Source organism: Carlito syrichta, unplaced genomic scaffold, assembly GCF_000164805.1.
Source record: "Carlito syrichta isolate Samal-C Ts95f unplaced genomic scaffold, Tarsius_syrichta-2.0.1 Scaffold311719, whole genome shotgun sequence".
NCBI classification, from domain to species: Eukaryota; Metazoa; Chordata; class Mammalia; order Primates; family Tarsiidae; genus Carlito; species Carlito syrichta.
Window position 1 is genome coordinate 352,476 of NW_007255815.1, and position 12,714 is coordinate 365,189.

Consider the following 12,714-nt stretch of genomic DNA (forward strand, 5'->3'; position numbering starts at 1 on the left):
GTTGAAGTCTCACTCTGTCGCCCAATTGGAGTGCAGTGGCACACTCACAGCCACCCCAGGGTCTACCTGTTGGGCTCTGGCGATCCTTCTGCCTCTACCGTCCAAGTAGCTGGAACTACAGGCACGTGCTACCACACCTGGCTAATTTTTTATTTATTGTAGAAACGAGGTCTCACCAAGTTGCCTGGACTGGCCTCGAACCCATGGCCTCAGGCAATCCAATGCCTTTGCCTCCCAAATTGCTGGGATTACAGACTGAGCCACTGAGCCCAGCCCCCCTATCTTTATTAATGGCCCTCTTTATCACTGATATTTCCTGAAGTCTGCTTGGTCTAAAATTATTTGACCAGGTGAAGTGGCTCATGCCTGTAATCCCAGTATTTTAGAAAGCTAGGGCAGGAGGATTGCTTGAGCCCAGGAGTTTGAGACCAGCCTTGTCAATATAGTAAGACCTTGTCTCTAGAAAAAAACAACCAAAAGAATTAGCTGGACATGGTGATGTGTGCCTGTAGTTCTTGCTACTCAGGAGGTTGTGGCAGGAGGATGGCTTGAGCCCAGTATTTGAGACCGCAGTGAGCTGTGATCACACCACTCTACTCCAGCATGAGTGGCAGAATGAGACACCAACTCTAAGTAAATAAATAAAGCAAGCAAGCTACTCCAGCTTTCTTTTTATTAATGTTAGCATGATATGTCTTGTTTCCCATCCATTTATTTTTAATCTATCTGTGTCTTTATATTTATAGTAAGCTGCTTTTTCTTCTTGTTCTTTTTTTTGTTTGAGACAAGGTCTCACTATTTTGTCCAGGCTGATGTGTTGAAGTCCTAGTTTCAAGTGATCCTCCTGCCTCAGCTTCCCAAGTTGCTGGGACTACAGGCGCACGTCACCATGCCCTGCTAATTCTTTTGGGCGCAGCTGGTTATAGTTGGCTTCTTATAGACTACATTCAGTTGGGTCTTGTTTGTTGTTGTGGTTGTTGTTGTTGTTTTCCCCATTCTGACAGTCTCTTTTAGTTGTTGTATTCAGATCGTTACATTTAAAGAGATTATTGGTATAATTGGATCAATCTCTAACATGTTTGTTACTGTTCTCTTCATTGCCCTCGTTTTTTGTTTCTTTTTAAAATTTTTCGACTTTTTTCTACCTCTCCTGGTTTTAATTGAGTACTTTATGTGATTGCATTTTTCTCCTATCTTAGCTTATCAGGTATATTAGTAGTATTTGTTTTGATTGCCTTATAGTTTGCAGTATACTATATTTACAATTAACTCAAGTCTCCTTTCAAATAAAACTGTGCCACTTCTTGGGTAGTGTAAATTCCTTGTTACAAAGCATTCCCAAACCTTCCTTCCTGTCCTTTATAACATTGATGTCATTCATTGCAGTTAGCCATAAAGTACATTTACTGCATACACTGTAACAATTATGATCTTGAACAAACTGTCATGTTAGATAAATGAATAAGAAAAATAAAATATTTTGTTTTTTCTCCAATTTATTCTTTTTCTAATGCTCTTTTTGTATGTAGATGGTAGTTTCTGACCTATGTAATTTTCCTCTTTTTTGAAGAACTTCTTTTAACATTTCTTGCAAGGCAGGTCTGCTAGCAACAAATACTCTCAATTATTGTTTGGGAAAATATTTTTTTTCCCTTTTGAATGTTAATTCTGCAGAAAACAATTCAAGGTTGGTGGGTTTTGTTCATTCAACACTTTTCATTCATTTCACTCTTTTCTTGTTTGTATGACTTCTAAAAAGTAATCCCATGTAATTCTTATCTTTGCTTCTCTGTAGGTAAGGTTTTTTAAAGATTTTGCTTTTTGTCTTTGATTTTCTGCAGTTTAAATATGACATTCTTAGTTTTTTTGCTTTTTTTAATAACTTATCCTGCTTGGTGTTCTCTGAGCTTCTTAGATCTGTAGTTTGGTGCTTGCCATTAATTTAGAAAACTTTTCAGTCATTATTGATTCAAATATTTCTTCTATTTCTGTCTTCTCTTTTTCATATTCCCATTATGCATATATTATACCATTTGTAATTATACTGCAGATTTTGGATGCTTTTTCTATCTTTTTAATTTTAATTTCTTTCTTATTGCATTTCTGTTTTGGAAGTTTTTATTGACAGTTCTTCAAGTTCACTATTTCATTCCTCAGCCATGTCCATTCTATCAATGAATCCATCAAAAGTTTTCTTTATGTCTTTAGTGGGTTTTTTTTTTAATTTTTAGCATTTTTGTTTAATTTTCTTCTTAGAGTTTCCATCTCTTTCCTTATATTACCCATCTATTTTTTGCATATAGACCACTTTTTTCATTAGAGGTCTTAGCTTAGTAATCATAATTATTGTTTTTATTTATTTTTATTTTATTATAGAGGTATGGGACACAAATCAGGATTAGCTACACAAGTAGGCTGCATGCAGATGAAGTTTGGGCATCCAACTAGTCCTCACTACCTCTGGTTTAGGGCCAGGTCCCCTTTGTGTTGTTATGTGCTACCTCCTCCCCAACCCTACAACCCAGCAGTGACAAGTGACTGTGGATCCCTCACTTATGCTAATGTGATTAATGTTCATGTCCCACTTATGAGTGAGAACATGCAGCATTCAGTCTTTTGTTTTTGTGATAGATCACTAAGTATGATGGCCTCCAACTTTATCCAGTTGCTGCAAAGTTCATGATTTTTTTTCTTCTTTATGGCTGCATAATACTCCATTGTGTATATGTACCACATTTTGTTTATTTAGTTCATTTCAATGGGCAGTACGGTTGTTTCCTTGTTTTTGCTATTGTGAGTAGTGCAGCTATAAACATGCATGTGCAAGTTGTTGTTGTTTTTGTAATAGAACAATTTATGTTCCTTTAGGCATATTCCCAGGAGAGGGATTGCTAGATCTGTGAGGTCAATTTTTAGTTCTTTTAGGAATTGCCACACTCCTTTCCACAGAGGTTGAACTAGCTTGCACTCCCACCAACAGTGTAAAGTGTTCCCTTTTCTCTGCACCTGTGCCAGTATCTGGTTTTTTTTGTTTTTGTTGTTGTTGTTTATTAATTATGGCAATCATAATTATTTTAAATTCCTGGTCTGATAATTGTAACATTCTTGCCATATCTTAGACTGTTTCTGACACCTGCTCAGTCTCTTCAAACTGTTTAAATCTGGAGATAAAATTGTGGGGATCCTCCTAAGGCTAGGTTTACCTGGAACTTTTAAACTTTCAAACTTGGCTACACTAGCTTTCAACAACTCATCAGTTATACTTTAGATTTTCCTACCTGGGTACTGGTATCTACAGCGGTTTTTGATCTATTCCAATACATTGTGTGTCCTAGTTTTTACCTATCTCTTCAATTTTGGGGCATCAGTTTTCCCTATGACCTCGATTATCTGATAGATCTAAGAAGTGTTATTGATTTCCAGTTTTTTCAATATTTATCTTGTTATGGAGATGGGTGTGGTGTCTTCCAAGCTCATTACATTCCAGACTGAAAATTGAAAGTCTGCAATATATTTTTAAGTTATAACTTTCTATTATAACTTTAGGCTTTTTAAAAATAAAATAATTGCAAGGAATTTGTGCATGTTGTGTAATAGCTTTTGATTACACTAGTTATGAATATTAGGTTTAGTACTGTATGATTAATATTTTGATACTACTGACTGTTTTTTGTTTTTTTTTTTCCAGAAAGTGGGATGCCACTCAATAGCTAATTGTTACTTATCTGTAATTCCTTATATTACAACCAGCAAGGCCAAGGAAACACTCTTTTAGAACCCTCTACCAGATGTTTTATTCATAATTTCCTTCTATCTGACTACCAGTTGATAGATAATCATTGTGTCTTTCTATGCTTTTCTATCTCAGAACCTCCTCTACTTAATCCTCCATCTGTTTTCAACAAGTTATTGGCATTTGATCATGAGTAATAATATATCTCACCTTAATTTTCAGCAGTCTTCTCCATTCTTTAAAATGTCTTAGATAACCTTTCTCATTAAGATCTTTCTATGAGCCTTAATTCCTTGGAGGAAAAAAATTGTCTGAAACAACATATTTTTGTGATATGGTCATCAGCAGGCACTCTACTGTACACCCCCCAACCTTTTATTTGTTAGCTTTTGTTTAGGTTGCCTTCTTTGTGTACATATAGTTATACTATTTCAGGAAATGGCTAGAGAACATGTCTTCTTTACTCTATGTCATGCTGGATCCTCCAATAATAAACAAATAAAAACATTACTTTAAAATGCTTAATATATTTGGCTTCTGCTTTTTATAGGAGGAACTCTCTGGAATGAAAAATAGAATACAAGTAGTTGTGTTTGAAAATGAAAGGCTCCAGCAAGAGCTGAAATCTCAAAGACAAGAGGAGACAATGAGGGAACAAACACTTCTGGATGCATCTGTGAGCATTTTTTGAAACCATATGTTTTATCTTAGTTTGAAAGTTCCTTCCTCCTATCCCCAGCCTTCTTAACTGCTTAGGTTTTCTTCTTAAAACTTGGCAAGAGTACTTGCTTGAGAACCGAAAAAATCAAAATTCACTGTGGCGGATTGAGTTCTCAAATGAAATGATGTAGTGATGCCTAATAATCACTACAGTTTTCTCTACAGGCATACCATTTATGCTTTTTCCATATGGAAAGAGCTGATCTAAAAGCAGGAAGTGTGTTATATAGAAAGGAGTTTGTTACATCTAGAAATGGTTTAAAACTTTAGCTTGTATTTCTGTTTGATTTCTCCAAATTTTCCTTGAGTTCTGAAATCTAATAGGTCTAATTAGTAGGATGTGTAGCAGAAATAGCACTGGACTGAGGATCTAAGAATCAAAATGTTAGTTTTCCCATTGTCCCTGAGAAGCTGAGCAAATAATTTTTATAGGGTTTTGCATAGCTTAATCCCATGAGTCGTTCTTTTTTTTTTTTTTTTCTTTTTGGTAATCTGAGAAGATTATGCTATATCAGGAGTTGACAGTGCAAATTCCTGAGCTCTGTCCCTTGAGAGTCTGACTCAGTTGGTCTGGTTGAATCCTGGGAGTATGAACTTTTATCAGGTTGTCTAAGTGATTCTAATATCACAAGCTGACAGTTTGGAAAACAGTAGATCAGATGATTTCTACAATTCTGTGACACAAAATTATTGTCGTGATATTAAAATACTATTTAAACTTAATATCTTCCTAGGAGTCATCAGAGTACTTTTGCCTTAATTTTTTTTTTTCTCTTTTGCTATAAGAGGCAGATAATCACAGCTTGTTCTGCTTTTTTGGACAAGTTCAACTTTCCATAAGGAAGTTTTAATACTTGCCTGTTCTAACTTTGCTTTGCAGTGTGCTGTAGTGGTTCTGACTTTGCCATCATTAATAAATCAGTCATTAAGAAAAAAAATAAATTTTGAGACTTGACGGTTTACCTAGATGTTATCTAATTTTTGTTTTTAAAGGTTTTTTTTAACCTTACTTGATATTTTATTTGTAATTCTTGAGTTGTGTGTGTTAGAATTTGCTGTTGAGAAATGCACAATCATGTTAACTCTGAAAAATAAAGTGAACTGATATTTTTCTGCAATTACATTTAAGTTTGTGATCAATTATTTTTTTCTTGCTTTATAACTTTTTCCTAAAGATTTATGTAAGTGTTACTATTAGTGGTTAAAATTCCATCTTAGTTGCTTGTTATTTTAATGTTGATTTGAGAAGGAAATCACTATACAGAAAGTACTTGAAGTAGTTTATTTAAAAATTAAATATATTCTTTTACTTTTCTTTCAAGTATGTAGTCACTTAACAAGCAGTGACTGAATTATTCAAAGTCTTCAATATTTGTACAGTGGCAAAGAGGTAGAAGAAGGGGAAGTAAAATGAGAAAGGAAATTAGGCAGACGAGTGATTCAGAGGGCAAGAGAAATGAGTAATGCAAAAGGGGAAGGAAATGATGGTACAAGCGCACATGTCTTACAGTATGAGCAAGGGAAATTTGCTAAAGAAAACTGCAGTAATAATCATAGAATGAACAAGGTTATAGAGAGCTTTTATTGTATTTTTGTTAAACAATAGCATGAGGTAAAATGTAATACAAATATTGACATGCTTGTTGCATATGTGCGATGTGACCTTGATATCTATTTCAATGTTTGTCTTCTGTTATTTGCTGTTATAGAGTTGTTACCCCACTTTTTACCTGTGTAGGTGAATTGAGGTGTTTTTGCAACGCATGTATGATGCTGTCTCAGAATAAAACCTTTTAGAATATATTAAATATAAATAAATCAAGAGATAGTATCTTGTTTTGGGGGGAGGGAGACTTTTTTAATAAGTCAATAAACATATTGATTCTAGATCTTTCAATGTTTCATAATTCTTTCTTTTAAAAAATAATTGAAACTATTATATAGTAATAACTGATATTTGTTGATGACTACATGGATATAATGTGTGAGGCACTGCATTAAACAATGTATTTACATTATATTATTTCAGCTTTACAATTGTCACACAGGGCAGATGTTAATATCTCTGTTTTCAGAGAAGTAAATAAGGTAAGCAGCAGTTAAATAACCCAAGTAACTGGTCTCATGTCACAGAGCTAGAAAATGGCAAAGCAAGGGCTCAGACCCAAGACTGCCTAATTCTCCAAATCCATCTACCAAATCTTAAATTATACTGCCTTTGTGTGTAAATTAGGAAGAGCTTATCAATACTGAACCAAACCATCTTTGTTTGCAGGGGATAGACATTTTCCCCAGCAAGAAAAAGAACCTCCTTTTTATTGTCTCACTTTTAGCTCTGGACTTGGATAGTAGCCTGCAATGCTTTTAATTTTTGGCCTAGTTTATGACCTAGAAGTTAAAGAAGCAGACAGATGATTTTTTAAAAACTAAAATAATTCAAAGTATATTTCATTTCCATCTTCATTTTTCACCACTTTTTCTTATAAAATTTCTCTTTGTGGACAGCTTTGCTCTAGAGTTCAAAAAGTATAAGCTATAGAGAACATTTATAGAGAATAATATTAAAACATTTTATTTATTAGAAACTTTGGCATGTATGCACATTCAACAGTCTAGGATTTTTTTTTTAAGGAGAAAATTTGAGTCTTTTCCATTTTGTTCTTATCCCCTCTACTACCAACCCTCTTCAACTAAAAAAAATCAAAGGTTTTGAATGATCTCCAGATATTTAATGTAGCTAGATTTTTAAAAATCTTGGTTAAGTACCATTCAAGTTTTTTAAAGCTATACATGGAAGAAGCAAATGTCCATTAGACTAGCACTTCTTTCTAAAGAATGATAATATTTTACATCATAAGCCAGCAATTTATAGTCTATATCAGGAGTACCCAACCCCCCAGGCCACAGACCAGTACCGGTTAGGTACCTGTTAGGGACCAGGCCACACTGCAGCAAGTGAGCAACAGCCAAGCAAGGGAAGTTTCATCTGTATTTACAGCTGTTCTCTGTAGCTCACATTACTGCCTGAGCTCTACCTCCTGTCAGATCAGCAGTGACATTAGATTCTCATAGGAGTGTGAACCCTACTGGGAACTGCACTTGCAAGAATCTAGGTTTCATGCTCCTTATGAGAGTCTAATGCCTGATGATCTGAGGTGGAGCTGAGGTGGTAATGTTAGTACTGCAGAGTGTCTGCAAATACAGATGAACATTAGCAGTGAGGTTTGACTGCACAGAGACCACAATACATCAATTGCTTGCAGACTCATATTAAAACCTTATCGGTGAGTGGCAAGTGAGTTGATGTACGTCAATTGTACAGCTTCATCTGGTGGCAAGCCTTAAGACAGAATCCGACAGTTATTTTAGTCCACTCGTGGCCTGCCCATCATTTTATTCACCATTTCCACCCACACCTTTTTTTTTTCAGTTTTTTTTTCCATCACCCAGGCTGGAATGCAGTGGCACACTCATGGCCACCCCAGCGTCAACCTACTGGGCTCCGGGGATCCTTCCACCTTAGCCTTCCAAGTAGCTAGAACTACAGGTGCACACTACCATTCCTGGCTTATTTATTTATTTATTTATTGTGGCGACAAGGTCTCGCCATGTTGCCTCGGCTATTCTTGAACCTGTTGGCTCAGGCAATGCACTCGCCTCGGCCTCCCAAAGTGCTAGGATTACGGGCTGAGCCACCAAGCCCAGCTACCTTTTTTTTAAATGGTGAGTTGTGTAATTATTTCATATATATTACAATGTTATAATAACAGAAATAAAGTACACAATAAATGTTGTACACTTGAACCATTGCAAAGCCATCCATCACCCCCTACCCTGGTCCATGGAAAAATTGCCTTCTGTGAAAATTGTCCCTGATACCAAAAAGGTTGAGGACCGCTGGTCTATATGTTTTCTCCAGTTTCTCCTTAGGAAATTAGTGCTACTCGTCTTCATTGATTTCAAAAGCAACTTTAAATGCAATCAGCTCTTGGAGGATTTGGTGCTACCTATAGAATCAAGTACAAGCTCATTACCATGGCATACCATATTCTCAAGTCCCTTATTTGATTCTCTAGCTTCATTTTCTGATATGCATCACTTTGTATTTCACTTGCAGTAATGTTGACTTGCCTAAGACCCTCTGCAAGTACCATGCTGTTTCACACCTCTGTGACATTTCTCATGAGTTTCTCTCTTCCTAGAATTTCCTTTCCCATCTGCTACCCCTATTAATCCTTCAATATATCACACCAGTGTCAAAACTTCTCCAGGAAATCTTGAATTTCTGGTTGTTCTTAGTAGTTCCCCATGCACACCTCTGGCCTAGCACTTATTTAAATTGAAGTTATCTTCCTAGGTGTATGTCTCCTACATAGACTATAAATTCCTTGCTCATTTTTGTCCTTCAAGCTCTTAGCACAGTGTCTGAATATAGTAGGTGCTACACAAATGTTTTCACTAAACTGAACTTCCAAAGTAATATGGAATAGAGTCTCAGAATACTGCTTTTGATGAATGCAGTTTACTATACATTCTAGCTTGATATGACACTATATTAGAGTTCTGTGTTTTGGGACTTATCTTTCTTGCGAATACAGCTATATCCTTTGGCCCTTAACAAAAGTTCAATAAGTATGTGTTGAATTAAATTAATGTAAGCATTTTAGCCTTTGTTGCACACATAAATTTCCCAGATCAGGCAACCCCTTCGGGTCCATTCCCACTGTGGGAGCTTTTCTGTCCTTTCAATAAATCCAGTTTTCTAAAAAAAAATTTCTCAGATCTTGGGGCTGCTTACAACATTGAATGTTGAGAGGGTAGCAGAGGTTGAAAACTGACAATGGTACACCAAATTCAACCCACACATGTGTTTTTTTTGTTTGTTTTTTTGAGTTGGAGTCTCACTCCATCACCCAGGCTGGAGTGCAGTGGCAAGCTCACAGCCACCCCAGCGTTGACCTGCTGGGCTCTGTCGATCCTTCTGTCATGAACCTCTGGACTTGCCTCAGCCTCCTAGAGTGCTGCGACTACAGGCTTGAGCCACTGGTCCAGCCGTGTTTTTGTTTGATAAATTTTGAGCAAATATTTAACAATGTTTCCAATGAAGAACTAGATATCTGGCTTATCTTTACAAAAATTGAAAGATTTTTCTGTTAGTATGAAATTTTATTCCCACATGACAGTGATTGACTGGAGCTGAATTGTGGCTGCTTCTTTTGGATGGGACAAGTTTCTGAGGTTTGTCAAAGTCCCTACCATTTCTTTTTGAATTTTTGACATGGACTTGCAGACTGAATGTCAGCTCTGTTTACCACCACATGTATACTGTTTTTCTTATTGAAGATAAATATTTTTTCTGGAATGGCAGAAAAGCCTAACAGTGTAGGGCATTAAAGGAAAATAAACTGTTCCTTTTACTTAAAACACTTGCAATAACAAATATTTGGAATTTATTTCCCCCCACACCAAGCCATTCCTCATTTTTCTGTGGATACTAACTGTGTAGCTAATGATTCAAATCAATTTTGATACTTGCTACCCAGAGTTAGTATCAGACCTCCAGGTTAAGGGTTCAGTCCCACAAAACTATGCCCCACTTCAGATACCAATCTCAAGTAGTGGGTCTCCAGATTACCCACAATTCTGTCTGACTTGGCAGTAAATTGGGGATTCCTACAACCCCTTCTTCATGTTTGATAATTTATTATAATGGCTCACAAAATTCAGGGAAACACTTCACTTGCTCTTACTAGTTTATTAGAAAGGATATTAGGGCAACATCCAGGATGGTCCCAAGTATAGAAGCTTCTGTCTGTGGAGTTGGTGTGCACTACCCTCTTAGTACGTGGATCCATTTACCAACCCAGAAATTCTCTGAACCTCATCATATAGAATTTTTTTTTTTTTCAAAGAATTGGAGTCTTGCTCTGTCACCCAGGCTGGAATACAGTGGCATAATCATGGATCTCTGCAGCCTAGAATTTTTGTGCTCCAGCAGTGCTCCCATCTCAGCCCACAAGAAGCTAAGACTATAGGTTCAAGCCACAGCACCCAGCCCCATCATATAGGTTTCAGTTACATAGGCATGACTGATTAAATGGTGATTTTGTGTGTGTGTGTGTGTGTGTGTGTGTGTGTGTGTGTGTGTGTGTGATTAAGTCAATCTCCAGTCCTTCTCTCCTCCCTGGAGGTTGGGGAATAGAGCTAAAATTTCTAGTTCTTTAATGATGACCAGACTCTATCCTGAAGCTATCTAGGGATCCCAGCCACCAGTCATCTCAATAGCATCCAAAAAGATATTCTCATCACTCTAGAGATTTTAAAGGTTTTAGAAGCTCTTGTGGTAGGCACAGAGGACTAAGACCAAATATAACAAAAGATGCTTCTTTCCCCCATTAATCACGAAATTATAAGAGTTTTAGGATCTTTGTGTCAGGAAACTGGGCAGAGACCAAATATATATTTCTTATTCTTTTAAGGCATGTACTCTGGAACTAGATTCCAAGGGTTCAGATTCTATTTCTGCCACTTATTAGCCACTTCCACCTCTATGACCCTTAGCTAGTTACTCTATGTGACTTAGTTCTCTCATGTATAAAATGGAGACAGTGGAACCTATCTCATAGAATTGTAATGATTAAATGAGTTAATATATGTGAAACACTTGAAACAGTGTCTGATACACAGAAAGCACTATATGTCGTGTGAGTTAACAATTATTAGCCATACCTCCATGAAATTTGGACAATGAAAGACAAGCTAAGAGATAGCTATGTATTTAAAAAGTATGTGAGTTCAGGGGAATAAGGGTTAATTCCATTTGTTGAATACATTGATATCCAGCCCTCTTTGCTCATATTTTGATTATTGCCTGTACTTGTATGTATTTGACTTTACAGCTCCTGTTGAAGAATAGGATCCTAATAGTCTTAAAATGTGAAATGATTATTGACTTGCAGTTTAGAAGCATATGCTTTTTTTTTTTCCTGTTACTCATAGGTAAGAACCAGTATTCCTTTTGTAAAGTATACATATTTATTTAAAGTTGAGTATCAATTGCAATTGCTGGCACATTTTATTTTAGGGAAATATGCAGAACTCTTGGATTACAACAAGAGAAGATTCTGGGGTGGATGAAGCTGCCAAGAGACCATTTTCCCATGAAAATGCAGATATTGGCAAAGTTGCATCTGCTGGTGAGACTGAAAAATGGACATTAGGACTAGTGAGTATTTCGGTGGTTTTCTCTTATGTATCTGCTTTTTTTTCTTTTTTATTCTGGTACAATATATGTAATGTACAATTTATAATTTTAGCTTTTTAAAAATATACAGGTCATCTTCATTAAGTACATTTACAATGTTGTGCAATTATCAATACAGTCTAATTTCAAAACTTTTTCATCAACCCAAACAAAAATTCTGTAACAAATAACTATTCCCCTCTCCCACAACCCCCGAAAACTTCTCTTCTACTTTTTGTTTTATGAATTTGCATATTCTAGATACCTCACATAAGTGGAGTTAAACAATATTTGTCCTTTTGTGTGTAGCTTATTTCATTTAGCATAATGTTTTCAAGGTCCATCTATAGTGTATCAGAAGTTCATTTCATTTTAAAACTGAATAATATTTCATTGTATGTATATACCATACTTTGTTCATCCATTCGTTTGTTGATGGATATTTGGGTTGTTTCTACCTTTAGGCTATTATAAATAAATATGCAATGAACACTGAACAAATATCTGTTTGAGATGCTACTTTTAATTATTTTGAGTGTATGCCCAGAAATTGACTTGTTGGATAATATGATAATACTTCATTCTTTTTTCTTTCTGCTCCTCAGACTTGATCATTTCTATTTTCCTATCTTCAAGTTCACCAATTTTTTGTCCTGCCTATGAACTCTTCTAGTAAATTTTGTTTTCAGTTATTGTACTTTTCAGCTCTAGAATTTGATTCCTTTATATAATTTGTTTTCCTGATTTCTTTTAGTTCTTTGTTCCCTGTTTTAGTTGCATACTTCACTCTTAGCTCTTTGAATGAATTTAAGACAGTTAAGTCTGCCTAGTAATCCTGATATCTGCGGTTTTTTTCAAGGACAGTTTCTGTCAATTTATCTTGTTTCTTTGAGTGAGCCATGTTTTTCCATTTTCTTAAATTTGTTGTGATTTTTTTTGTTGAAAATTGAGCATTTTATTATTATAATATCACTCTGGAAGTTAGATACCCCTTCTTTCTCAGGATTTTCTGTCTTTA

General features: G+C 35.8%; 1 protein-coding gene across 1 annotated transcript in view; it reads left to right on the plus strand.

Moving 5' to 3' along the window:
* SDCCAG8 (serologically defined colon cancer antigen 8) overlaps positions 1-12,714 on the plus strand; it is a 236,607-nt gene that overhangs the window by 20,279 nt on the left and 203,614 nt on the right. The window contains exons 5-6 of the mRNA XM_008068997.2: positions 4,284-4,409; positions 11,538-11,678. Coding sequence (XP_008067188.1) covers positions 4,284-4,409; positions 11,538-11,678 — 267 coding nt within the window. The remainder of the gene's footprint in view (positions 1-4,283; positions 4,410-11,537; positions 11,679-12,714) is intronic.